The sequence below is a fragment of the Carettochelys insculpta genome, chromosome 24 (genome assembly GCF_033958435.1).
Source record: "Carettochelys insculpta isolate YL-2023 chromosome 24, ASM3395843v1, whole genome shotgun sequence".
Lineage (NCBI taxonomy): Eukaryota > Metazoa > Chordata > Testudines > Carettochelyidae > Carettochelys > Carettochelys insculpta.
The window spans coordinates 10,040,333-10,067,486 of record NC_134160.1 but is presented as its reverse complement, the minus strand read 5'-3'; the positions used below and the strand labels follow the sequence as shown (position 1 = coordinate 10,067,486).

Genomic DNA, 27,154 nt, shown 5'->3' with positions numbered 1-27,154 from the left:
CGGAAGTAAACTCTGCAAACTCTTGTAGTTACCGACAGGAGGGGATAGCGAGGGGCAGACGTCCTACCTGCGGAGGTGGGAAGCGCTGCTGGGAATACGTAGATGGCGGCTGTTGCTGCGGTTGCGACTGAGGGTATGAAGACGACGGCTGAGAAAGAGCAGAGGAGGCCGTTGATGGAGTTTGCTGCTGCTGCTGGTAGGGTGACTGTGACTGTTGCTGAGAATATGGAGGCTGACTCTGCTGATGTTGCTGGGCTGCAGGCTGCTGCTGGGGATATGGAGATGGGGGCTGCTGATGGGGTGTCTGGGACTGCTGCTGCGAGTATGGAGGCTGGGATGATGGAAGCTGTGGAGGCTGAGACTGAGTCTGCGGCTGTTGGTAAGAAGGTTGGGAGTGAGAGGTCTGGGATGGCGGCTGCTGTGAGTACGGAGGCTGCTGTTGTTGGGGATGAGGACTTTGCTGGTTGTAATATGGAGTCTGGCTCTGCTGTCCATATGCACTTGGGCCCTGCTGTCCATAGGAAGGAATCTACAAAAGGAGAGTAGAATCGCCCGTTGGAAATAGGTTCCACAAACAACCAGAACAAACCAGAACATGTCTGAAGAGAAGCATCTGCAGGTGGGACTCCCAGGCATCTTTGTTAGGCAATTAACTGGAAAGGGAATAGAAATCCCGCTGCCTAGATGAGTACACCTCCAAGAAAACAGCAAAGCTGGTGGTATGCCAAATTCCCTCTGGCAATAACAGACTTTTAATATGGACCACAAGGACTTTGCTGAGATGTTTTTTAGCCCATCCTCACATATAAGTAGACCACCACAAAGAGTGAAGTCTCACTTTAAAAGGTAGCCTTCTCAGTTATGGAAGAGATCAGAAAAAAATGATAGTATGAAGCCATAAGCAACTCCAACCTAGAAGCTGGTTATGCTGAGGAGCAGTTATATATCTGTGCTGGTTTAAAGATTCACATAGTTGCTATTTTAATCCATTAACTGTCCTTCCCCACCTCCCTTTACATTTGTGATACTAAAGATCTATGATGCCTCCCTGGAAAGTGATCATCACAGATCCTTGTCCATCACATAGAGATTCATTAGTTTAAGTCCACCTATATCACAACAGAGTCTAAACAACATTTTCAGCTGAATAACTGAAGACAACACATAGCTACGTTTGCCAAAGACTGGCCCTGTTATGGGAGGATATTAAAGAGCTCACTCCTCTGCTAATCAGAGAAGAATGGGTTGTGGTGGGATATGGGAGATGTTTTATTTTTTGCTTTACCTGCTGCGCATATGAGATGCTGCTCATTGCGCTCTGCGTCCTGCCTTGCATTCCCATGGGATATCTCTGGGGAGTCTGTGGCCCATAAGGCTGTCCTGGATATCCATGGCCTTGCTGTGGCCCCGTCTGAGGTCCCTGCTGTTGCGTGTACAAGCTACCTCCTCCATATGGCTGAGGTCTCATCTTCCCCATCTGATCCATTGGGCTTGATGGCTGCGAAGAAAAAGTTACCATGTGTATAAAAGCTGAATATACATCACATTTGTATGTACAATCATTACTTCCATATAACCATAAAGGGGACTGGTCAGCAAGAAAGGTTGTTATAAAACCCAAGCCGTCCTGCTTCTCAACTAATGCTAAAAAATGGCATCAGTCTCTGGAGAAGAAAACACACAACGCCTACAGATGCTCCCCACAGCATTAATCCAGCTCTGGAGAATCTTTTTAGACTCTCCCATCTCCTCTGAGGCATGGAGAAAGGAAAGTCAGTTGGATCTATCAACTGGGGGACTAAAGAGTAGTCATTCCGCGTGAAACGTGGAAGGGTCTTTCTCCCCAGCAGGAAATGGTTTAAACCAGAAATAATTAAATTCACTGTAAACAGCTGTGATAATACAATGCTATAGCTGAAAATTTAAATGCACAGAAGTCAAAGTGTACAAGATGCTTATTGAGTAACAGGCTGTACAACTACTTGCATCCAACTATATCAGCCCTGGCTGTGCTGGGCTGACTGCATGGGGGCAGCAGTCAGGGCTGTGCCCACGTAGGATCATGCCAGAATGGCCCAACAAGGGACCCCAACTTAGCCTGTGTTGGTGCATGGGAAACTGGGCCCTGCTGCCATCCACAGCAGTCAATGGTTAACCAGTAATGTAGCCTTGTTTATACAGTGTCCTTAAAAACAGGACCTTATATTTTCAAGCTGTGGTCATATCACCACCTTGGCCAATCAAAGATAGGACACAGCATGTATCTTTAGATGGGGATTCTCTAAGGATGTGTTTCTATACTGAAACCAACTAGCACACTATAAGCACTACCAGAAATAAAAACCAAGTTTGATCGTCATGTGGTTTATTTCTACAAACACACCATTCTAAACTAAGGCCCTTTAAATCAAAAAGTCTGTACACAAAAGAAGTGTGAACTCTAATTCACCCAGGTGGAAAGAAAAAAAAAAGCCTTAATACACATTCCTGATGTTTGTAACCAAAGCAGGCTAACTTGCCTGCGCAAAGCCTGCAACATGCATCAGCAGCAATATAGCATGAGGCCTCTCCCATTATGTACAATCACCCCTTTCATTGATAGCGCTTTAAACATCCTAGCATTAAACACATTTGCTCTGGCTTTACAAAAAGAATAAAAAAAGTGTACCATCAGGATTTCTACTTGAATCCCATCATGCAATTTAGCCCAAGTGCTTCAAGAAAGGAACAGCCAAGATTAAAATGCAGTTATGGACCTATCAATCCTTAAACTGGTAGGCTATAGGCCCCGGCACACTGTTACACTTGGTGGCAAAGCCAAGAGGAGTGATGCCTGTCTGCTTGCAAGAACATTTCAGGATAAATAAGGAAATACCAAACCCTGACTGAAAAAAGGCTGAAGATTCTTCTCTGGCCTGACACATGAGAAATCCCTTTGACAGGAAACCACAGGAGTGATTACTGTGATTGCATGTCAAAAGCCAAGGCCCTGCCTCTGAGACATGAGTGAGAGAAAAGCTTTGCTGCTCCTTGAACAGTAAAGTCCAGACTCTCTTATTATACCCTCCTGAATTCATAGAAAGAGAAGGTTACTTATCATAAATGGAGGTTCTTTGAGATGTGTGGTCTCTATCCGGACTCCAAACATGGACGTGCACGTGTGCCATGCATTGGAGACAGAACAGTTCTAGGAGTGTCCATTGTCACTCCTAGGGACCAATCTCTCAAAGAAGAGAAACCAGAAGCAACCTCAGAATCTGTCAATTTTTGGCACTTTAAAACAAACAAACAGTTATACAACCACACTTAGTCCAACCAACAGCAAATTTTTCAAAAATCAGATCAACTGGATCTCACTCACAAAACTGTTAGTCCTTAAGGTGCTACAGGACTGCTTGTTTTGTGACGCTACGGAGTTGCTCTAGCTCCAGTATATGCAAAAGTGCATGATAACCTTGTGCGTCAGAAATTAAAACTGGTCTTTGGAAAAAAGAAAAACCAAAACACACTCCCAGGTTATGAGCTTGGGACACCAATTTTCAGTCCACAGAAGCTCACTGTCAAGTGCTGAACACACGCCAGGACATATTGTCTAATGGACAGTGCATGGCACCTTCAGCTGAAGAAGGGCACAGAAGACAGTCTCCCTAAACGATGCTGGCTCTAGTACAATGGAGAAACATTTTATAAAAATGTAAAAACTGTTCGATGCTGGGTACAAAACGTGTGCAGATCAAGAGAGATGCTAGTTTCACATGTACAAGTGAAAGTGAAAAGTGAAGAGTTTCTACCACTTCAAAGCAGGTGAAAGTGTTCACTAAGAAAACATCCCTCACTATTCCACCAGAAAACAAGACATAATGGAGGAAGAGTACATACCTTTCCAAAGAGTTCAGCAGAGTTAACTCACTTATGAGACCCACACACACCATACAGGAGTGGTTTGGTTTTTTTTGTTGTTGTTGTTAGGGAACCGTGGGGGCACAGAGAGAAAAGTTTCTCACTGAACTCTAATTTTGCAATGTTTGAATTGCAGATATTGGTCAGGGCTGGGATAAACCAAAAACCATTTGAAAATTCTCACCTTTGATCTGAATTTATTTCTGACTCTATTTGCTGTCCATGTTGGAGTTGGGTAAAAATAAGGGGAGGGGGGAGAAATCATGAAAAACAACAACAAAAAGCATCCTTGGCTGTTTAACCAAGAGAAGCCCTAATTGATTCCCACAGTAATTAACCTGCATTTTACCTCCAAGACTGGTAGTTAAGGAAGTCGGCACTGCTATTTATAACTCATCTCAAATTGAGGGCAGACTGCCTAAAATCTAACACATCCCAGCTGTACTCCTGTTTGAACTGGGGCCAAGGGAATTTTTTAAAGCAATCTTGGCACTGAATGAATGACACCAACAGTATGAGCGAGCGTGTGGTTGTGTTGTGGTGACGTAGTAGCAGAGGTGGAATGAGAGGGGGGGCAGTATACTGTAATCCCTCTTTCATGCAAGCTTTCCCTGCACAGGCCCAAACCCTACAGTCCCTGTACAGCGAGCTGGGAACCGCCCATTAAGAACTAAGCACAGGAAATGTCTTTTCCTGTGGAACCTTGATGTGAGAAGCACATGGCTAATCTGCATAAAAGCAAAGCCACACTGCCCCTGCCAGGAAGGTTAGTGCTCATAATCTCAGGCCATGAGGCTGGCTGCCTGTGAGGACTTGGACCTGTGCCTGATAACCCAGAAAGAGTGGCAAGAACAGATGGGTAAGGACCCGGGCAGAAAACAGCATGAGGTCACGTGATTTACCACATGGCTCTGCAAGCACAAACTATTGTTTGACTGTTGTGCTCCTGTACAAAGGCAGCAAGTCCTCTTCCGGCAAATTCAGGGAGAAGCAGCAGCTGGCTACTGCTGCTTTTCGTGTTGCATCTTAGCATTCTCAAGCGAGTCAGAGGACAGGAGCCCCTGGGACCTGCTAGCCACTAAACGGAAAAAAGCTTTCACCAATAAAACACCAATTAACACTGGTTTTGCAAGCTCACAGATACAGCTTTCATCATCAGCTCCCCACAGCTGAACCCAGATGGGATTTTGCAGAACTGAAGAAAAGAAATTAGATTTCTGCTCAGAAGATTGTCCTCTTTTCCCCTGTGTTAAGCATTCCACTACAAAGGCATAACCAGCCTCTGTCACTGGAGAGACTGGAGAGCAAGATGTCTTATGTTCACCCATCAGCGCTGAATTAATATTGGAGGGTATCAAGGAGACCACAACTCTCCACTAGGAAGCCTGTCAACCAACGTATTCATTTCAAGGGAGTAGAGGGTTAGTATCAGGTTTAACTATTCAAACAATAATGTAAGGTGAGCCATGCTCCCTGTAACTTTAAATACCTTGCTTCTCACTCAAGCCCACAAATGGTTCAAGTACAGTAGTAAAACAGTGACAGAAGCATCACTGAAAGTGAAAACACCTACTGTAGTTTGTTGAACAGCACACGGAATAAGCAGCTTTACTCATCCATTTTCCAGCGCTTTCTACCCATTTAGGACACTACAGCCCCACTAGTAAAGGAAATGGATGGATGCATGAAAGTTCCTTTGACACCTGGCAATTCAGAAATCACTGAGAATTAAAGAGAACTTTGCTCTTGACTTTAAGCCGTCAATAATGAGTCTGGACTCAGCTCAATACCTACAAGAGGGCATATCAACTAAGAATTTAAGTTCTCTCCATTACAATCAAATTCTAATTTAAATGAAGAGCATATATTGAATAAAAACTTTAAGAAACTGGAGCGAGCACTCAAACTATCTTACCAAGAGTCATCAATACCAATGATCCCTAGGAATCTCTGAAGCCTGACCAGAGCCATAAAGGTTAGTGAGTTTCACCCTTACCAGACACCATAAGGATGAAGCATCAAGCCTTATACCCAGCAAGCCCAATCTCTACAGTACTTTAAATGAAGGGCCCCTCCAACACCCCTATTCCTCCCCAAATATGGGACAGGGAGATACGTGGGGATTGGCAGCTCTTCCAAGCCCCAGGGATCTGGGAAGAAGGCAGCAGCCACCTGCCCTCCCCAGGCCCCTGGCCGCAGCAGCCCCCAGAACTCCCAAGATCCCTGAGGAAGCAGCAGGGATGGGGCAACCACAGGCTTCCCCCGCACCTCCCTGTGCCCCAAGGAAGCAACAGAGAGGGGGCAGCCATGGCACTTCCCCCCTGCCTTCCCCAAACCCCAGGGAAGTGGCAGGGATGGGGCAGCCACCCATGCTCCCCTCACTCCCCCAAGCCCTGGAGAGGGGGAAAGGAGGCTGACCTGTGGGCTCCCTCCCTGCTCTCTGGCAAGCAGCTGCTAGCTGAAAATACAGGACAATTAGTCCCTTTTCTAAAGGAAGTAGGGATGCCTTTTTGGCATCCCTGTTTTGGCCTAATACGGGATGGCTGGTCACCCTACTCACCCCCCTCAAAAAAAAAAAACAAAAAACCACACACCATACAGAGATCATTACAAGGGTCAGTAAATCACAAGATGACAGACACTGGAATCTCTCAAATGCTCCATGTCCTGTTACATATTGGGTGGGGATTATTCTATCTGTGCACACATTCACAGGACTTGAAACACAAGGAGCATCTATTGTCATTGATGTCAATGAGAGTTTAGGCCATCTGAGGACCTGCTCCAAGGAAGCAGACAGTTATTTCTCTGCTTGTCTCCTATAACTGAGTTAATGCCAAAGAAGTGGCTGGAAACAAAGCACATCTGGGGCGTATGGGTATGAGCATTACGTCACAGAAATCAGTCAGAGTTGACATTCAGCGGGACCAAAGGCATTATGGTTTAGAACACCCAACTTTCAGGAAGTACTTATCTAGCATTTGGAGTCTTCAAACATTGCCTGTACAACCTTCACACAGCACCAAATTATATTTCTGAAATTCTCTCCCCCATGTGCATATAAACCAACTTTAGCTCTTTCACAACTAGCCTGTAACAAGTACTGGCTGAAAAGCTAGTGTGCAGAACTAATGAATATTCACACTCAACAGTAAACAGAGCTCATCTTTTAGTCGGAAGTTCTTTCATATAATCTATTTCAGGTGGAGCTGTCTATGTTAAGACAGATATCCCAGTCTGAACTCACCACCTTTTATAACCTTCTGATAGGTCAGTTTACCATCTTATAATTCATCAGGTTTTTACTTTCCTCTTTACAACCTTGTCCTTTGAGAATTTTGAGATAACTGAAGTCTAATAAAAGCCCCCACTCCTCCACCAATACATATTATATTTTTCAAAAGAACATCAGAATTATTGAATTCCTTGAGGGGTGGGGGGGAAAATCACACAAAGAAGAGGGCATTTCCCCAAGTACCTCCTCTCCTGCTTTTATCAGTAGTCATTCAGATCACCCGCAAATTTGTAATTAGGACTTTTATAATTGAGGAGATATTTCAAATACATCAACACTCAAAGATCCTAGTCCACTGTGGTCAGGAAAGTCATACTAGCAAGTTCCTTCTTTATGCCGAATTAACTGAATCATGAACTCCCCATTCCACAGAGCTAGAAGGGATTTCATCAGGCAAGATCAAGCCCTCTTAGACCATCTCTGACTGCCTGCCTAACTTGATCCAATGACATGAACTGTACAACCTCCCTCGGAAGCCTATTCCAGTGCTTAACGACCCATATAGTTAAGTTACATGTTAGAAAGTTTCCCGATCTCTCCCTTGCTACAAATTACTTCGTCATACTTTTAGCAGACATGGAGAACAACCGATCACTATCCTCTTCTCCCTTAACATATTTGAAGGGTATTGGGTCCCTTCTCCCTTCCCTGCTGTCTTTTCTCCCCCTCTCAGGTCAAGTTTTCTAAATCTTTTATCATTTTTGCTGCTCTCCTCTGGGCTCCTCAATTTAGCCGCATCTTGTCTAAATCATGGTGCCCAGTGCTGGACAAAGTACTCGATGCAGATGAGGTCTCGGCGGTAAACAGAGTAGGACAATTACCTCCCATGTTTTACATACAAAACACTCCTATTAATGCAAGAAACTATAGTATAAAACTCTATTCAGCAGGAGGCCTGTCCACATACCCCAGAGGAACCATACTGAACACTGCTGTCCCTACTTTGCCACAGTTTCAACTAGTCTGGGCAGAGTTTTTGTTTGCAGAACAGACCTATTATAGAACAACCACCTCATGGAAGATCTAAGCAGAAGTTGGATTTACAACGAAAGAGCTCTCATTCAAACATGTATCAAAAACATGCATACATACAATGGCCCAGTAGTTTCTGCAGAGATGTTTCTCATACAAGAACTCAAAAGAAAATCCCTTCTAAAACAGTGCCAAGACCAAATAATTGTCTACTGAATGGACCATTGAGTCCTTGCTTCTAAAGTTAGACTGTTCAGAGCACACAAAAGAAGCAGCTTTTACCAAATATGCCAGATACAATAATGCCTCGAGATACGTGCATTTTGAATGCACTTAAATGAGATGGGTGTGTGTGGGGAGAAGTAAAGGGAGCAGCAAGACCCCACAAAGCCAGCCACTGGGTCCCCAGCCCGGGTGCAGGCAGCCACGTGTCTGACAGCTGCACAGCTGGGGGAAGTGAAGGAAAAGGCTCTTTAACCTGGTTCCTGACTCCCTGCTTGCAGGAGCCAGGAAGCTGACCAGCCATAAGCTGGTCAGTTTCCCAGTCCCACAAGCCATAGGGAGACTGGAACCAGGCTGTTGCTTGCTTCCCGGTTCCCAGGCACTTTAGGGAACCCAGGTAACTGACCAGCCGTGGTAGGCTGACTGGTTTCCCAGTTCCCACAAGTTCAGGGGAGCCTGGATCCAGGCAGCAACCTGGTTCCTGGCTCGCCTTGATTTCTGTGAAAGTCTGAGTTATGCTGGGGTTGCAGGAACACAACCCCATGTAACTCAAGGGTTTACTGTATATAAATATTAGAAGGTGGTACAAGAAAAGAATCTTTTTGATGCTCTGCAGGCATCAAAGATGGATGCTGAAAAGTTAATACTATTGTGAATTGAGGCAAGATGTGTTACATCCACAAAGAGGGATGTCATACAAACATGCAAACTTACCAAGAGGACCTTGGCCTCATCAAAAACTCGAGCGGCAAATTTCAGACAGCCCAACAAATCCTCAGCACAACATACGCACGTTGTCAAAAGCCAGATTTTTTCCAAGTCACCTCTACTCTCTCTCTGGTCAGTGACTTTTAAACCCTTTCTACCATAGCCACCAAATCCTACTTATCAAGGCTATAGGTTTCCCTGCTCAAGTCATTCTCCACAATAAAAGACCATTGTGTTTATCACATCCTGTTAGAAGGTATTTATATAGTTCCTTACCACCATGTGATCTGGATGATATTGCCCTATCTAAATATGCTGTATGTTTAAATTTTCCATGTAAATTCTGTAGGTTAGAGGAGACAGATGCAGAGATTGTCCTTTTAATAACATATTTCCAGGTAGAAGTGGTGTTGTAATGGATCTAATAAAGATTTAGTGTTTCTACTTGCCCAGGAGGGGAGTGAAAAGGGCACCTGTTTTAAACTAAATCAGTGCTTGTAAAGATGCTTGACAGGCCCAGCCTTGCTAATACTAGTTATGTGAATCTGTGCGTCTACCATACCACTTGGGGTGGGATGACAAACCATCCACCCACCAACCAGCATGAGGCACAATTAGAGGAGATAAAAATTCCTTTTGCTGATCCAGCTGAGCACTCTGTTACAGAATCCAGTACCCTGGTCTGAAGGTGTTGAACAAGCAAAATCATGAATCCCCCATCAAGATAACAAAAACATTTTTAATACATTTGTCTAGTTCTTCCAGTGTGCCAGTACAGGGAAGTTTAAATCCAAGATGCTTCAAAACAAAGTGCTCAGATAACCAGTTAATTAAAAGGGATTTTACATCTCCAAGTGGACACACACTTACGACAAATCAAGTTGTATTCACGGCCAAGTACAATCCAGAAAGAGTATCTAGTGTTGAGGATACAAGGAGATCAATTCTGTCAAACAGAATTTCAGCTTGTTGCCTAGGGAGAAAAATCAGAAACTAAAGTCTATTTGTAGTGTCTTGACAAAACTTGCTACAGAGAATAAAGGGACAGGTGTTGTGCATGTCTGACCATACCGTGCCCAATCAGATTAAACTGATCAACAGGTAGCTTTTTGGCACCACCCTCTCTTACCTAGAGATGGATATGGGGTCATAGACAACAAGAAAAAGTTCAAAATTTGAAAGCAGTTATACGGCATTGGTAACGGTAAATGCCAACTTCTGTACACAAATGTAGATTGTCAGTCTATGTAGGAACCAAACAAAAAGCTTTCATGATCAACCCATTACCAGATTCTGCTACCAAAAAATCCACAACACCCAGACATCATATGGGTGTACTGTGGCATTTTGGTAGCTGACCCACCTATGTACTAGAAGAGGCAGAAGGCCCTTGATACAGATTAAAAGAAAAAACACCCCCACATCACAGACAAGGGAAAAAAAACAGATATCAGATACCAGAACTACATTATTCTCAGCAAGCATCATTAAAACTTCAAAACAGCTTCAAAGCTGACTAATAAGTCTATTCAGACAATATATACATGGAGATACTCATCTTGTTGAACTGGAAGGGACCTCAGGAGGTCATCAAGCCCAGACCCCTGACTTCTTAGCAAGACCAAACACCTTTTTTTTTTTTTTTAAATCTATTTGTCCCAGATCCCTAAATGGCCCCCTCAAGGACTGAGCTCACAAACCTGGGTTTAGCAGGCTCATGTTCAAACAACTGAGCTATCACTCCCTGCCGCAGACAACTGCAGCCAGCAATGAACTTTCAGTCACCATAAACCACTTGGTTCCCTAAAACCTTGCTCTTCATCCCAAATGAGCAACACAGCCCTCCACACACAGGAGGAGGCCCTCAGCTACCACACAGTGCTAGCATTCAATCTGGGGAAGTCCTAGCAACAGAGGACTCTTCAGGATTTACTTTCCAAAGCAAACAAAGCTTGTTGCATTAAATCAGAAGTGGCCCCTTTACATGCGGAGGGTCCAAACATGGCAGGGTCCAATTTCTGTCAGATTCTCAGGTAAAAGCAGAGATCTTTTTCTGCTGTAGGGATGGTTGCAAAGCAACATACACACTAGAGAGACCCAAAAACAAGTAGAGAATGAAATTAAACAGTGGACACTAGAGATGTTAATAGTTAACTGGTGAGCCCCACCCTAAATCAGGGGGTGAGAAACCCCCAAACCACCATCCAAATCTGGAATGCTGCCTGTCTGAATCTTGACCAGGGCTCTCCTCCACAGTATCCAACCACCAGGTGGATGGAAGGCTTGGAGCCCTGAGCCTCGCAGGCCAGATCAGGCAAGAACATAAGAATGGCCATACTGGGTCAGACCAAAGGTCCATCCAGCCCAATATCCCGTCTGCCGACAGTGGCCAATGCCAGGTGCCCCAGAGAAGGAGAACAGAAGACAATGATCAAGTGATTTATCTCCTGCCATCCATCTCCTGCCCTTGTACTGAAGGCTAGGGGCACCATACTTTATCCCTGGCTAATAGCCATTTATGGACCTAACCTGCAAAAATTTATCAAGCTCTTTTTTAAACCCTAATAGAGTCCTGGCCTTCACAGCCTCCTCCGGCAAGGAGTTCCACAGGTTGACTGTGCGCTGTGTGAAGAAAAATTTCTTTTATTAGTTTTGAACCTACTACCCATCAATTTCATTTGGTGTCCCCTAGTTCTTGTATTATGGGAAAAGGTAAATAAATTTTTCTATATTCACTTTCTCCACACCATTCATGATTGTATATACCTCTATCATATCGCCCCTCAATCGCCTCTTTTCCAGACTGAAGAGTCCCAGTCTCTCCAGCCTCTCCCCATATGGGACCCGTTCCAAACCCCTAATCATCTTAGTCGCCCTTTTCTGTACCTTTTTTGATGCCAATATATCTTTTTTGAGGTGAGGAGACCACATCTGCACGCAGTACTCAAGATGTGGGCGTACCATAGTTTTATATAGGGGAAGTATGATATCTTTTGTCTTATTATCGATCCCTTTTTTTAATAATTCTTAACATCCTATTTGCTTTACTAACTGCCGCTGCACACTGTGTGGATGTCTTCAGAGAACTATCTACTATAACTCCAAGATCCCTTTCCTGATCTGTCGTAGCTAAATTTGACCCCATCATGTTGTACATGTAATTTGGGTTATTTTTTCCAATTCGCATTACCTTACACTTACCCACATTAAATTTCATTTGCCATTTTGCTGCCCAATCACTCAGTTTGCTGAGATCTTTTTGTAGTTCTTCACAATCCCTTTTGGTTTTGACCGTCCTGAACAACTTGGTGTCATCTGCAAACTTTGCCACCTCACTGCTTACCTCATTTTCTAGATCATTGATGAACAAGTTGAACAGGATCGGTCCCAGGACTGACCCCTGGGGAACACCACTAGTTACCCCACTCCATTGTGAAAATTTACCATTTATTCCAACCCTTTGTTTTCTGTCTTTTAACCAATTCCTGATCCATGAAAGGATCTTTCCTCCTATCCCATGACCGCCTAATTTACATAAAAGCCTTTGGTGTGGGACCGTGTCAAAGGCTTTCTGGAAATCTAGGTATATTATGTCCACTGGGTGCCCCTTGTCCGCATGCTTATTAACCCCTTCAAAGAATTCTAATAGATTAGTTAGACACGACTTCCCTCTGCAGAAACCATGCTGACTTTTGCCCAACAATTCGTGCTCTTCTACGTGCCTTGCAATTTTATTCTTTACTATTGTTTCTACTAATTTGCCTGGTACTGATGTTAGACTTATCAGTCTATAATTGCCAGGGTCTCCTCTGGAGCCTTTTTTAAATATTGGCGTTATATTGGCTGTCTTCCAGTCACTGGGTACCGAAGCGGATTTAAAGGATAGGTTACAAACCACTGTTAATAACTCCACAATTTCACATTTGAGTTCTTTCAGAACCCTTGGGTGAATACCGTCTGGTCCTGGAGACTTGTTACTATTCAGCTTATCAATTAACTCCAAAACCTCCTCTAATGTCACTTCAATCTGGGAGAGTTCCTCAGATTTGTCACCTAAAAAAGCTGGCTCAGATTTAGGAACCTCTGTAACATCCTCAGCCGTGAAGACTGAAGCAAAGAAATCATTTAATCGCTCCGCAATGGCATTGTCTTCCTTGATTGCTCCTTTTATATCTTTATCATCCAATGGCCCCACTGCTTTTTTAGTGGGCTTCCTGCTTCTAATGTATTTAAAAAACATTTTACTATCATTTTTTGAATTTTTGGCTAGCTGTTCCTCAAAATCTTTTTTGGCTTTTCTTACTACGTTATGACACTTAATTTGGGAGTGTTTATGTTCCTTCCTATTTTCCTCACTAGGATTTGACTTCCACTTTTTAAAAGCTGCCCTTTTCTCTCTCACTGCCTTTTTAACATGGCTGTTAAGCCATGGTGGTTCTTTGTTAGGTCTCTCACTGTGTTTTTTATTTGGGGGTATACACTTAAGTTGGGCCCCTAGTATGGTGTCTTTAAACAGTTTTCATGCAGCTTTCAGGGATTTTAGTTTAGTTACTCTACCTTTTAGTTTCTGTTTAACTAGCTTCCTCATTTTAGTATAATTCCCCTTTTTGAAATTAAATGCCAGAGTGTTTGACCGCTGCGGTGTTCTTCCCAACACAGGAATATTAAAAGTTATTATATTGTGGTCACTATTTCCAAGCGGTCCAGTAACAATTACCTCTTGGACCAGATCCTGCGTTCCAGTCAGGACTAGATCGAGAATTGACTCTCCCCTAGTGGGTTCCTGTACTAGCTGCTCCAAGAAGCAGTCATTTTAAGGCATCAAGAAATTTAATCTCTGAATCCCGTCCTGAGGTGACATGTACCCAATCAATATGGGGATAATTGAAATCTCCTATTATTACTATGTTTTTTATTGTGACAGCCTCTTTAATCTCCCTTAATATTTCAGCATCACTATCACTGTCCTGGTTAGGTGGTCAGTAATATATTCCTAATGCCATACTCATATTAGAGGAATGAATTGTTATCCATAATGATTCTATGGAACATTTTGATTCCTTTAGGATTTTTGTTTCATTTGATTCTATATTATCCTTCACATATAGTACCAGTCCGCCACCCGCATGACCTGTTCTGTCTTTCCGATATAATTTACATCCCAGTATGATAGTGTCCCTCTGATTGTCCTCATTCCACCATGTTTCTGTGATGCCTATTATGTCAACTTCCTCCTTTGATATGAGGTACTCCAGTTCACCCATCTTATTAGACAGACTCCTAGCATTTGTGTAAAAACACTTTAAAAAAAACTACCACTATTTATATGTCCGCCTTTCACAGACGCCTTGGATTTTTTTATATGCGATTGTTTCACATCTGCTCTTGCCCATATATTATTTCCCACGTTCCCTATCTGACTAACTTCTAGGGCATCCCTATCTATGGAGCCTCGTGTAAGAGAAGTCTCCGTCCAATCCACGTGCTCCCCCGCACCAATCAGCTTTGCCCCACCTCTTAGTTTAAAAACTGCTCTACGACCTTTTTAATGTTTAATGCCAGCAGTCTGGATCCACCTTGATTTAGCCACAGGCTGGGTCCAGACTGGGGACGTCAGAGGTGGGAGTCAACTGCGGGCTCTGCTGCTACTTGGTGCTGTTCTCCCACACCCCCACCTGCCCAGACTCCCCACCCACACATCCTGCTCCTACTCCCTTTCCAAACCCGTTGCCCCCACTCTGACCCCTCCTTGATTTCTTCGTCCCTAAAGCCTCCTGCACCTTTACTCACCTAGACCCACACCCCCAGCCCACCTCTGCACCACCTCCCATAGCCTGCTCCTGCACCCTCCATGCCACCAAGACCCCACAGCCCATAATCGGGGTGAGTGATGTGGACTTTATTAATTTTTGCTTCTCACTTTTGTGGCCCTGACTGATTTGTCCATGGGTAAGCGGCCCCCTCACCCTAAATAGATGAGGCTTATCAGTTATGGTTAACTGGTAGGGCTGGAGCAGCCCTTGTCTGCGGTAGTCCTACCAGGGAGCACTGCAGGCAGGGGCCCTGGTATGCAGTGATCACAGGAGCAACATGGGCAGGAGCTGGGCCAGAGCAGCCCCCATCTGCCCCTGCCATTTAATGAGTTAACCAGTCAAACTTAACATGTAAGTAGTTAATTAAAAAGGGTCGTACATCTCCAAGCGGACACACACACACGACAAATCAGGTTGTGTCCACAACCAAGTACAATGCAAAAAGACTATGTACTGGGGATAGAAGGAGATAATGAAAAACACACCACCCCTGAATTTCAGCCTCTTCCACTCCACAGTGATGAAAAAAAGGGCACGTTCAAAAATGTGTTTCACTGTCAGTGTTCTAGGCAAGTGAGGCCCATAATCAGCTGGTAAGCAAAAAAGGTTCTGAGCTTTAGCCACAAACCAAAGTCAGGAGATCCTGTTCCCAGTTGTTCCAGACTTCCTGTAGGGCTTCTGGTACCTCCCTTTAACCACAACATCTCAGTTTCTTCATCTGTAACATGGGAATTCTATATCTTTGCAAATTTCTCTAACCAGGTAAATCTTTTCACAATTTATAAGTAAAGACTTTAGGTCCGAGGAGGGCATTTTTGTGCATTTTGTCTTTATTACAAACAATTCAGATCAAGGGTAGGTGAAGAAATAGAATCTGGGTTGGCGAACTGTCATTAAAGTTTACAAGGCTGGTGTAATACTGACGTTCCTTACACAGGGTGTTGTAAGGTTTAATTTATAATTTTAAAGTTAGAAGGGATTCTTACAGGAGTGCAAAGTACTGCAAAATGGAAGAGAATGCAATGTATTCATTGGTTATAGAAGAACACCTGTTACAGCTTACTTCATTCCAACACCCAGTGTTTCATTATGTCCAGAGGAGGTGCCTGGTTTAATAAGTATGGAGCACTGGGATGCTGAGTGGGACCTGTAGTTTCTGCAGGACACAATTTTAGAATTTCCCAGGAAGCAGAAGTTTTGCTGTGATGAAAGAGCCAAGTAAGTCCCACACAAGTTTTGTTTCCAACTGTACATAACCACACATGGAGGAAGGGTAAACATACCATAGGAAAGCTGAGCCTTGGAAGTAAACCAAACCTGTGCTTTTCCCTCCTCTACCACATTAACCCAATAAACAGTACAAAAAACCTGAGCACTTGTCCTGCAGGAGTCAGATTTATCCCTGACACCCCTGAATTCAAGTTTTGCCGGTCACTCTCAAAGTTCAATGATGGACCTAAGGTCACACCACTGGATACTGCTCCTGGTACCTTGCAACAAGAGTTCACTGTGGTGAAGGCAGATTCAAAAGAGACAACCTGCCACATACTCCTCCTCCTACCAGGTTGTGTACAAAGTGATTCTGAGAAGGTTCAGGACAACGTGAAAGCAAATAGCCTTGTGATCATGAGGGGAGCAATAGCTTTGGACTCAAAACTCACACTAAGAGCCGTCTGCCGTGGGAGACACCACTACTTCCACCTCCTTAGGGGGAAAAAATTACAAACTGCCATGGGCAAGCGAGGAAGGTACCTGTATTTACCAGTGATGCACCCTGAAGTCTTTGCAACAAAGAACTACTTTCCAGCATGTATAATCTGGTGATAGGTTTATAGCATGGGTGTCCAACCTTTTGGCTTGCCTGGGCCGCACTGAGTGAAGAGGAATTGTCTTGGGCCGCATATAAAACATAGTTAATGTATACAAATCACATAATAATGTTAAAAGTTTACGATCTTGTGGGGCCGCATTACTAGCTGTCCAGGGCCGTGGGTTGCACACACCTGGTTTATAGTCAAAAGATGAGAGCTGCACTCATCCACACTAATGAGAACAGAGTTGGCCGACGGAGGAAGAACACTGTGGGCAAGAGCTGCAGTCAAGCCTTTGCTGTCACCGAATAGCAAACACATTCCAATACAGCAAAGCCAATACCATACCAATTCAATGTTACTTTTGGCAAGCTTTGTCTCCCCCTCCCCCCTTAGGGCTGGGACCTGCGTATCTTAGTGACAGTCCTAAATACTAACAAAAAAAACGTACTTTTCATAAGCTTCAAATGTCAGGTTATAGCAGTCCTGACACAAATTATGAGGAGTTTCTTTTAGTCTCCCTGGTCTTTCCTTCTGGCTGCGAGCTTCTAACCTCACATCAGCACACGCCTCAAATTGTTTTTAAAGCAAAGAGAGCAGCACTGGGCTGTTCAGCAAGTTAAAAAAGTGCTAGCAGGAGCTGGCTGCTGGTGAGCACATGCAGAAATTAATGACTGTGCCAATGCCAGGGGGAGAGGAGGAACAGCCAACGCTGCAAACTCTACTGGTTTCAGGAACAGGTATAACAAGAAACCATAAAACAACAAACAAAAAAGGAAAGACTTGAATACTGCACCTTTCCAGCAGTGGCAAATCTAACAGTACAGTGCCACATGCAGCATGATCAGCAGATTCAAAGCTAACTCTTAGACCTGTAGACCATCCAGAACAAATACTACAGCCCTTATGAAAAAAAATAATGCAATTCTAAGGGATAGTCCGCCCATCATTCAGGTAATATTTTGTGGATCAGATTTCCACGGCTCTTTCTGTTATGTCTTATTAGAATCACACCTTCTTCCTTCTGAGTCACTCTAGGGCAACATTTTGTGCTATACTTCAGAGTAAGAGAATTGGGAAAATGGATTGTTACAGGCTGATGTGGGTAGTCTGAGGTCTGAACGTGACCACTCAGCTACTCTAGTACATCTCATAGGGCAGTAACATTACTTTGCTTGATTTTAAGAACTCCAAACACCAAGTATGCATATCAGTTTTCAACAGAAGTTCTTCCTTCAAGTGAGGAGCAGTCAAATCATCTTTGAACAGAAAGAACAAGCTTCTTCATTCCTACCACATAAACCAAGAGACAGAGAGTCCTCAGACACATTTGGGAATACTATAGTATAGCCAAGCAGGTAATGAGGATGGATCTATGGCAACCATTTTCATACACTTATGCCTGACTACTGGAAACCGTATCAAGGGCAAGCGTTTTACTAGTTTTTCCTTTCTCCAGTGTATTAATTGCAGGAGTATTTTAAACAAATAAAAAAAACCAGAATATATGTAACTGCTCGAAGTGTATCAAAACACCCAGATTTAATGCTGCAGCCATCAACTACAGATGCTTCCCGTTTTATTTATTGCAAATGCATCCCATTTCAGGAAAATAGAGGACTTCTCTCAAGTGTCATGCAATATTAGAACAGGAGCAAGAAGAAAAAAAAAGACTCGTGTGTTCCATAAAACACACCAGAATTCAGCTTCCTAGAATCCAGCCTGGCATACCACCAAAATATAATCTCATTCTTAAAAAGCACAGATGGCTACTAGTTAGGGCACCAACAATGTGGATTTGGGAGAATTGGCCTCAAGTCCCTGCTCTGCCACATTTTCTGTTAAATCCTGACAAAGTTTGCTAACATTCTTTGTGCATCATTTCCCTACCCATAAAATGGGGACCACAAAATTTCTGTACTTCCCTGAGGCGAGGAGGACAAACATGACAGGTTGCGTGGAGCTCAGACACTACCATATTGGGACATAAGTACCCAAGATAGATTCCCATCACAGGCAATCACAAGTATCAATACCTGGCTGTGTCTATTACACATGCATAATTAATAGGCCTGGGCCTTTTTCCAAGGGTTATGAATGGATACAAGCATCACCAATCCCATATGGAACAATAGCTGAATGGACAAAAAAAAAAAAAAAAAAAAGCTACCAATCCATAGAGTATAGTTTGAATACTTCAAAAACCACTTTGTCACATCATACGCAGTCAAGCACAAACACTACAAATAAGTCATTTCTACCAGTGTCTGAGCATCTAAAGACATGCGGGACTACCTGGCATATTGGCCTCATGCAGAGCTTTATATGCCTAATAAATGTACTCAAGTCAGAGATGTTAAACATTTAAAAAAAAAATAGGAAAAAAACCACACAACTACTTTTGGTACTTCAGTCATTTAACTCTTTCTTCTGAAAAGAAGTGTCCTCTTCCAACTATTCCATGGCTAGCACAGTTGAAGACGACCATCCACAGTTTAATCATTTACACCAAGTTAATAAATACCAGATCCTCTTTCTAAACATGTACAGGGTGCATAGTCCTACAGTTGTCTGGACTTTATGCTCTCCATGACTATTAAGCAGTGGATATAACATGAAACATAAGTGCAAGAAGGATCCCTCACAGCAAGAGAACACTGCGTAAGCAGCATAGCCAAGTTCCGATGTTACAAGAACAGTCAAGGTCCTTCAGCACAACCTTAAGCAAGCACTGTTTGGAAAAAAAAAAGACAGCATGCAGTTTGTTAACTGGAAAGTTCTCCTCTGAGACACCCAGGCAGCCACCTAAAGGGGTCATCCTACAAGTTACTTTCTGGCTTGGCAACAACTACAGGATTAATTTCCTCTTTTCACGAGAAAAGGTGGTTTTAAAAAAAAGCAATCTTAGCTCTGTGGCAGGGTTCAGACACTACTGTTCGCAGTATTGGCCTAAAGAGACAAACTAAGTCCAGATTTTTGAGTGTTCCAATAATATTCAGCAGGAAATATGGATGGCGGACACTGTTCTTTTTCCCCCCCTCAGACAGGGCGCTCCATCCTCCCTACCAATCACAGGAACCTGGCTTCCCCAAACACTGCAGCAGAATTTGAAGCCCACAAACAAATGAGAGACTGCTTTGTAGTATGTACAAACAGACAATTTCTGTATTTTATGGTAACTGAAGAGACAGTTCCAAATATTCACATCAGGTCAGGATCATTCTTGCAGCCCTGCAACAACAACAAAATAATTTTGCCAACAAATCTTTCATGTCTTGGTAAGAAATCCAATAATTAAGGGCCTTTAAAAATAAACTCGTGGACTCTGATTTTGTTGGGGAAACTGCAGCTTTTCACACATGCATATAGCAAGTTAGCTGCTGCAAATTTGAGTGGCATTTCCAACAGGAACAGAGTTGCAACACCTCTCAAAATTTGGCCTGGACATCCTTCCACCCTGTTTCTCTTGCTTGGTTCTCAAAGGCACACAGCTTCTTCTGTGATGCTCTCCTTCTTTTAGGGACAGGTTACATCCCTAGGAAGAAGCTGCTAGAGCTTGTCTGTGCTTACACAGGCAGGCTTCGTGCTCCTTGTGTGGGTATCTGGAAGGAATTTTCCTTCTTCATCAGCAAAAAGGTTGAGGAGAAAGCTAAGACTAGACCCCCAAGCCACTACAAGCATGTCAATAAGCTGATGCCTGACTACACTAAGACTACTAAAGTGTGCTAGCAACTTTTTAAACAAAACACACCCATAATTCAAAACTGTCTTATCTCATCATACCTCAGTGGGGCCTGAAACCTGCTACCGGAGGGGTGGGCAATTTTTGATGGAGGGGCCACCCTAAAAATTTGGTAAGTGGTGAAGGGCTGCATTTTTCTATGCAGGAGGTATGGATTCTGGGATGGAGATTAGGTGCCAAAGGGAGCTGGGAGTAGAGGAATGGGGCTGAGAGGGAGTTTGAGTGCAGGAAGGGATTTTGAACTGGGGGGGGAAGGATGTAGGAGCGGGTGCAGGGTCTGGTGTTAGGAGGCCTTTACCTATACAATTCCTAGCCAATGGCACTCCCAGGCAGGTTTCCTTGCCTGCCAGTGGTCCCAGGCCATTGGCTGTTCCATGTGGCTTTCTGTGCTGTATGGAAGGCTTCCTGCGCTGCACGCTCCCCCCCGCCCCAGCCCCCGCCGCCCACAGCTAAATCTCTCAGTTCCTACTGGCTGGAAACCAACCAATGGGAACTGAGAAGTTGTGCTGCACTGTGTTCTTCCCCCCCCCCCCGAATCACAGCAAAATCTCTCAACTCCCATTGGCTGGCTTGGTTAGGGATGGGGTCAGCACCCAAAGCTCTCCCCGCTCCATAGCTGTGGGCTGGATTAAAAGGCTTGGTGAGTGAGATCTGGCCTGCGGGCCTTAACTTGCCTGCCGCTGTGCTAAAGGCTTGTCTATACACAGGTTTTAGTACTGCTATAATTTGTCAATGTAGAAGCTGATGAACATTAAAGCACACTCCTAGATCCCTCCCACCACTCATACTCACTCTCAGCCCCCAAACTATTTCTTGCACCCCAGTCCTCTACTCCAAGCTCCCTTCTGTACCTAACCTCCAGCACAGAAGACAACGCATTAAACATTAAAGCAGCACAACCTCTTAACACGGATAATCTCACTCTATAAACATGAGGGTTATACCACTAATTATACCTGTATAAAAATACCACCCCAACCTAAACATTGTATCAGTACAAACAGCAGCTTAGAACAGACCTCAAGAAGGACTAAACAGGACTCCCTTTAAAACAAAGGGGATTCTACTGAACGATCCCACTGGCTCTAGAAGCAGTAGAAAATCAAAGTGCATCTAAACCACTATTTCAAATCAAGATAGAGAACTGCCACAGGGATTGAATTTAAGATGGACTGCTATCTACCCAGTCTAGCACTGAGGTGATTCTAAATTTCAGCAGTGTATTTACAATACTAAAAACCCTATGCAAAAGTTATGTGCTCAAGTTAGGCTGCAAGTCCAGCTTAAGTTTTGCCCTCGTATAACGTATGAGTCAAGGCTGTGGGATAAAGCAGGGTGCCTACATACAGCCTAATCTATTTGTTGCAAGAGACAGAAGGTGTGTAACAAGTAAGACAGAATTCTAAACTAAAGACAAAAATGTCTCATGGTCAATACATGTGGAATGCATACCCCTGGAGAATTTTGTTCCGTATTTGCCTTTCCACCAATCTTCCTATGAAGATGTCAAGTCACTCACTAAACCAAACTTTTGGCAGGAGGCACTGGTTTATAGACCTCATTTCTAAGAGAGTCCTATATGAGACATCAATGGCATAATACGCAGAAATTCTAAACACTTCACTGCAATTAAAGTCAATGGAATGAGTTGATAGTTGGGAGTCAGTTGGTCTCAATTCCCCCCACTCCATGGGGAGGAGAGGAAGAGGAAAAATGCCCCAGTTACTAGGATCACTGTGAGCTGACCCTCCCTGCCAGCTCTCCCAGTGCGTATGGGGTAGGGCATCACCCTAAGCCCAGTTTTTTTAAAATTCAGGTGCAACTTCTGGCAAGCTATCAAAGGTGCACCAACACTACACAAGAAGTGGAGATTTTCAGATTTTTCTCAGTCAAGCCTATACGGAATTTCACCAAACAAAGAGGCGGCACATCTCTAACCACAGGTCTTTGTCTTCTCAGATTGCAAAAGATATGCTGTGAAGCCACAAAAAAGTTATTACCAGAAAAAAAAAAAAAGTGCTAGGAAATCCAACAGGGAACATTTTCAGTTCCTACGATACATTGTCTTAGTTCTAACTTGTAATATATATGCTTGATCTATAGACTGGATTTTCCTATACCCCTGAGCAACTGAGTTATACTGACTTAATGCCCTCAAAACAGACAGCACTAAGTTGAGGGGAGATCTTCTCTAATCAACATAGATGACTGCCTCTTGGGGAGGCAGAGAACCTAAGCTAATGGGACAGGCTCCGAAAGCACTACTTCACTACAGAAAGCTCACATTCACATACTGACCCTCAGAGCTACACCACAATATTAATTAATACCAGCCCAGCAGCGTCAGAGCTGCAGCTAGCAACTTTTGAAGACCCTGATTGGCAATTTCATTTCTGGTCTTCGACAACATTCCAGTCACATTAATTACATCACAGGAAGATCAACATACTAGTTCCTGCACATGACACTAATGGTTATAAAGTGGGAAAAACACAGAGTTTGTCAATGTTTTACTTCTACACACAGGGTTCTCAGGACAGGTGAAAAAAAAAAGCTACCCTCCCTCCAGGAATGGGGGGGAAGGAGGGTGCGCCAATCCCCCTGTCATTCAACTTCCACTCCCAACCCCTCCCACAAAAGGGGATGGCCCTGGAACTCAGCTTCCATCTGCAATATCACTTTACTCTGGAGTATCTAAAACAATTATTTACTGAAGAACTCTCATATTGCCTTTGTTATGTTCACTTATTAAATACCATCTTACACACTTCACTACCAAAAAAAAATCTTTCACATATAACAGGACAGTAAGTGCTTAAAGCTGGGAGACACTCCAGAAAGGGGAGGAAGGAATGCAAATGCTTTTGCTGAACTATGACAAGAACTGGGAGTGCAGGTGTATAAAGAAGAAATATGAACCCCTCCCCAATCCCTATTGGCTATTTACACCACATGATTAGATCACTACAGGAACACGGAAAGTACACTCATGAGATCAACCCTGAAAGGAGCGGGCTGTTCCTGTTCTAGACCTTACTAAAGCCACTCTGTCATTCTGCACACCTCCTCCAGCTGGTTTGGGTACTGTTTTTCTTTAGACAATGTAACATTAAAAAAAAAAAAAAAAAAAAAAAAAAAAAAAAACAAAAACACACTGCAGGTAGTTCAAATGAATCAATGGCCTGTGATTCAGGTATCTAGGTCTGGGCGTCAGAAGATCTAGCTTCTATTAGTGTCTGCTGTGTAACAAACAGACTTGCTACATCACCCTGGCAAATCACCCGCCCTCTGTGTTGGATTCCCTTCTGTAACAGGGCTAACACCACAAGACTGCAAGACTAGAACTAAAAGATCTGTGCTCAAGCTACAAGCTTTCCTTAGGAAAAGGCACACTGTCCAGACTATGAACTTAGAAAGAATTTCGTCTTTAAAGAGAAGGTTACATTTAAACCTGGAACGTTGTAATGCTTACATTCAACTTCATGTTTGGAAAGTTACTGGAAGTCTTCCAGTACCTGCAGAACACCATCTCTGCAGCTGTTCAACTTGCTTAAGTGAATAAGGAACGCAAAGACAACTGTCAATTTCTCTGTCATCCAGGCCAGGTAGTCAGTAGAAAGACACACAAGACTTAGGACAGTTCCACTCAATTTTCCCCAAATAGCCACAAGAAGGAATAGCTTCCATCCCACCATCAGCCCCATCTGTCACATTCATCTCTGACTAGCAGGTTTACAAAGTTTAGAATAATTTCCCGCCCCCCCCCAATTGATTTCAAAACACATTTAAGTTTGACGTATCACCTTTAAAGGATATGACTTAAGTGCCTGATTTTAAAAAAAGATACTGTGCTCCCCCATGATGTTTATAAGGATCTTTGCAGGAGTGGAAGTAGGTGAGCCTAGCAGCAATATCACTGCTGTGTTAGGCTCATCCCTCTTGCCTTTCTTCACTTTGCACATGCCCACCCCTTCAGTTTTTGATTTATTACTGTGACTACTTCAAAACACTCTTGCAGAATCCAAGCAATAGAATGTAGGTGAACTTCTCCTTAGTGCAGTGCATGAGACAGTACCTGCAACTGAGCACCATCAAACTGCACATATACAAACTGGCCTCAAATGTACCAAGTAATCAGACCAGGGAGGTAGGAGAACCTTCTCTCCTCTAATGTTGCAATTATGGAAATTAGATGTTACTTTATATTCATTTTTAAAGTTTTTTTTTTTTAAATTTAAGTGCAAGTTGATGCTATACATTTACCTGTGTTCCAGGGACATTACCAATGATAGCCTCAGACGAAAGGTGTTATAAGAGCCCAAAGTATCCTTGGAAGCTTAAGTGTCTGATGAATAGCATCTGATGAAGTGAGTGTGTGCTCACGAAAGCTCATGCTCAAAACTTTTCTGTTAGTCTATAAGGTGCCACAGGACCCTTCGTTGCTTGGAAGCTTAAGTATCTTTGTGATTTAAAAAAAAAAAAGTGATAATCAAAACACACCCATATTCCTCCCCCCATCTCTAAAACCTCCTACCATGACGAAAGAAAGATTTGGTACACTACAAAAATATATACCACTGAAAAAGCCACCGCAGTATTAGCATTACAGCCTATTTTAACAAGTCAAGTAGAATGCAAAGAGAACTACACCAACAGTTACAGAAAACTGTTTGCCTGGTTTAAAAGGGAATTAATAATGTGACATCTTCCCCTGCCCATACCCCATCGTCATCCCAAACTCCAGAGGGCACATTGCCAAGATACGAACAGCCGCACTACAGGAGCTACCATACTGAGAAAGGTGATCTCATTTCCCCCATGCCAAGTAACAAATAAGCACTTATGTAATGCCCTTCAGTTGTAGGCCTCCCCGTATTCTATTAAGGTGAGCAAGCATCACTAAACCCACATCAGCTAGGTACCCACAGCAGAGCGCGATCACGTGACTTGTCCAAGGGTATACATGTAAACACAGGGAACATGAAAACTGGACACCACTTCCGACTCCCATCTTGGTGTTCTTTCCACTAGTAGATGGCATTAGGTCAGGGATGGGAAATTTCTGGCCCAGCCTGCAGTTTGCCTTGATGCAGCCCACAAGACTCCAGACTTCACCACCATGCCCCTCAGCAGACTGGGCCAAGGCTAGCACTCCAGCCATAGGCGGGTAGGAGAGGAGACACAGGAGGGGCACCGTGGATGGATAGGATCATCCGCTCCCTGCTATCAGGGCGAATGCTGCGTCTTCCAGGCCCATCAAGGAAAACTGAGGGCTACTTTGCCTGTCAAAGGGGAGGAAACAGCTCTGTGCACTGCAGGAAAGTGCTCCTTACAAGCACTGCTCCCATTGGCCAGGAACTGCAGCTAAGAGGAGAAGCAGTGGGCAGGGAGGAACGTCGATGCAGTGCACAGAGCCAAGCAGAGGCAGCTATGCCACCCTGGAAGTTGTGCCAGGTAGGCACCCCAGCCCCCTGCACCCTCCTGCCCAGTGACTGCACACCAACCCTTCTGCTCCATCCTCACTCCCACCCCCAGCATGCTCCAGCACTCCACCCAGCACCCCCCACTCAGCCATGGCTACCCTCATTTTTGGCCCCATTCCACAGCATAGAAGAGCCATAGGAAATGTATTAGCCACGAGCCCCCGAAAGAGTTAGTCTTGCCCTTGGTAAGCCCTGAACTTTGGCGTCTCCTCCCCCGCCCCCGGCCAACGGGGCTGGAACCTGAGGTGTCTTTTTCCTCCTCACTTGGGGGCCAGGTCAGTGAGGATCTTACCAGTGTATGGCCTTTGACTGATTTTTCTGTGTCAGTGGCCCTCCGAAGCAAAAAAAGATTCCCCACCCCTGCGTTAAAACAAAAAAGCAGTCCAAGTAGCACTTTAACAAAATAATTTATTAGGTGATGAGCTTTGGTCTGTCCCACAAACACTCATCACCTAATAAATTATTTTGTTAGTCTTTAAAGTGCTACTGGGCTGCTTTTTGTTTTGATATTATATAGACTAGCCCGGCTCCCTTTCTGTTACTATTCAACATACCACCCCTGCATTAGTTCATCAGTGCCTCCCAAAGCTCACTCAAGTTGTATCCTGAAATGCCTCCCTACCAAAACACATGCACACAGTATCCAAAGAGAATGGGGAGGCCAAGGCCTTGTCTACACTACACCAGTTAACTAAAATCAATATGAAAGTTAATCTAGCTCATCTGATTCAATCCTAAGCATGCCTACTTCCTCAAGCAATACACCCTTTTAAGCAGTTTTACATTAGGGCAGCATTTCCCAATTGGTGTTCCACAGCTCCCCAGGGCTCCGCAGTCAGGAGTCTGCAACCTGCAGCTCCAGAGCTGCATGCAGCTTAATGAGTCATTTGAGGCTCCACTGCCACCGACGACTCCTCTGCAGCTCCTTGCGACTCACTGCTCCACTCCCACTGGTAGGGGAGTCAGACAGATCCTGTGTTGGGCCCCTCGGGGCCAGAGTTGGAGGAGCAGAGGTAGGGTCGTCCACTATGGTGGGTAAGGTATTTGGGCGGGTTTAGGGCTGAGAGGGGGTTAAGCCTGGAAATGGGGGAGCAGAGTTGGGGGCTGTGGCAGGTAAAGCCTGGGAATGGGATTCCACAAGATTGTTTGAGTTTAAAAGGGTTCCATGGCCAAATGAAATTGGGAAACACTACTGCAGGGTCTTGCGT

The 27,154-nt window shown here is 44.0% G+C and overlaps 1 protein-coding gene across 1 annotated transcript in view; it reads right to left on the bottom strand.

Moving 5' to 3' along the window:
- The window catches only part of ARID1A (AT-rich interaction domain 1A), an 89,476-nt gene that overhangs the window by 55,405 nt on the left and 6,917 nt on the right, over nt 1-27,154 (bottom strand). The window contains exons 2-3 of the mRNA XM_074976125.1: nt 1,286-1,498; nt 68-529 (exon numbers count right to left, since the gene is read on the bottom strand). Coding sequence (XP_074832226.1) covers nt 68-529; nt 1,286-1,498 — 675 coding nt within the window. The remainder of the gene's footprint in view (nt 1-67; nt 530-1,285; nt 1,499-27,154) is intronic.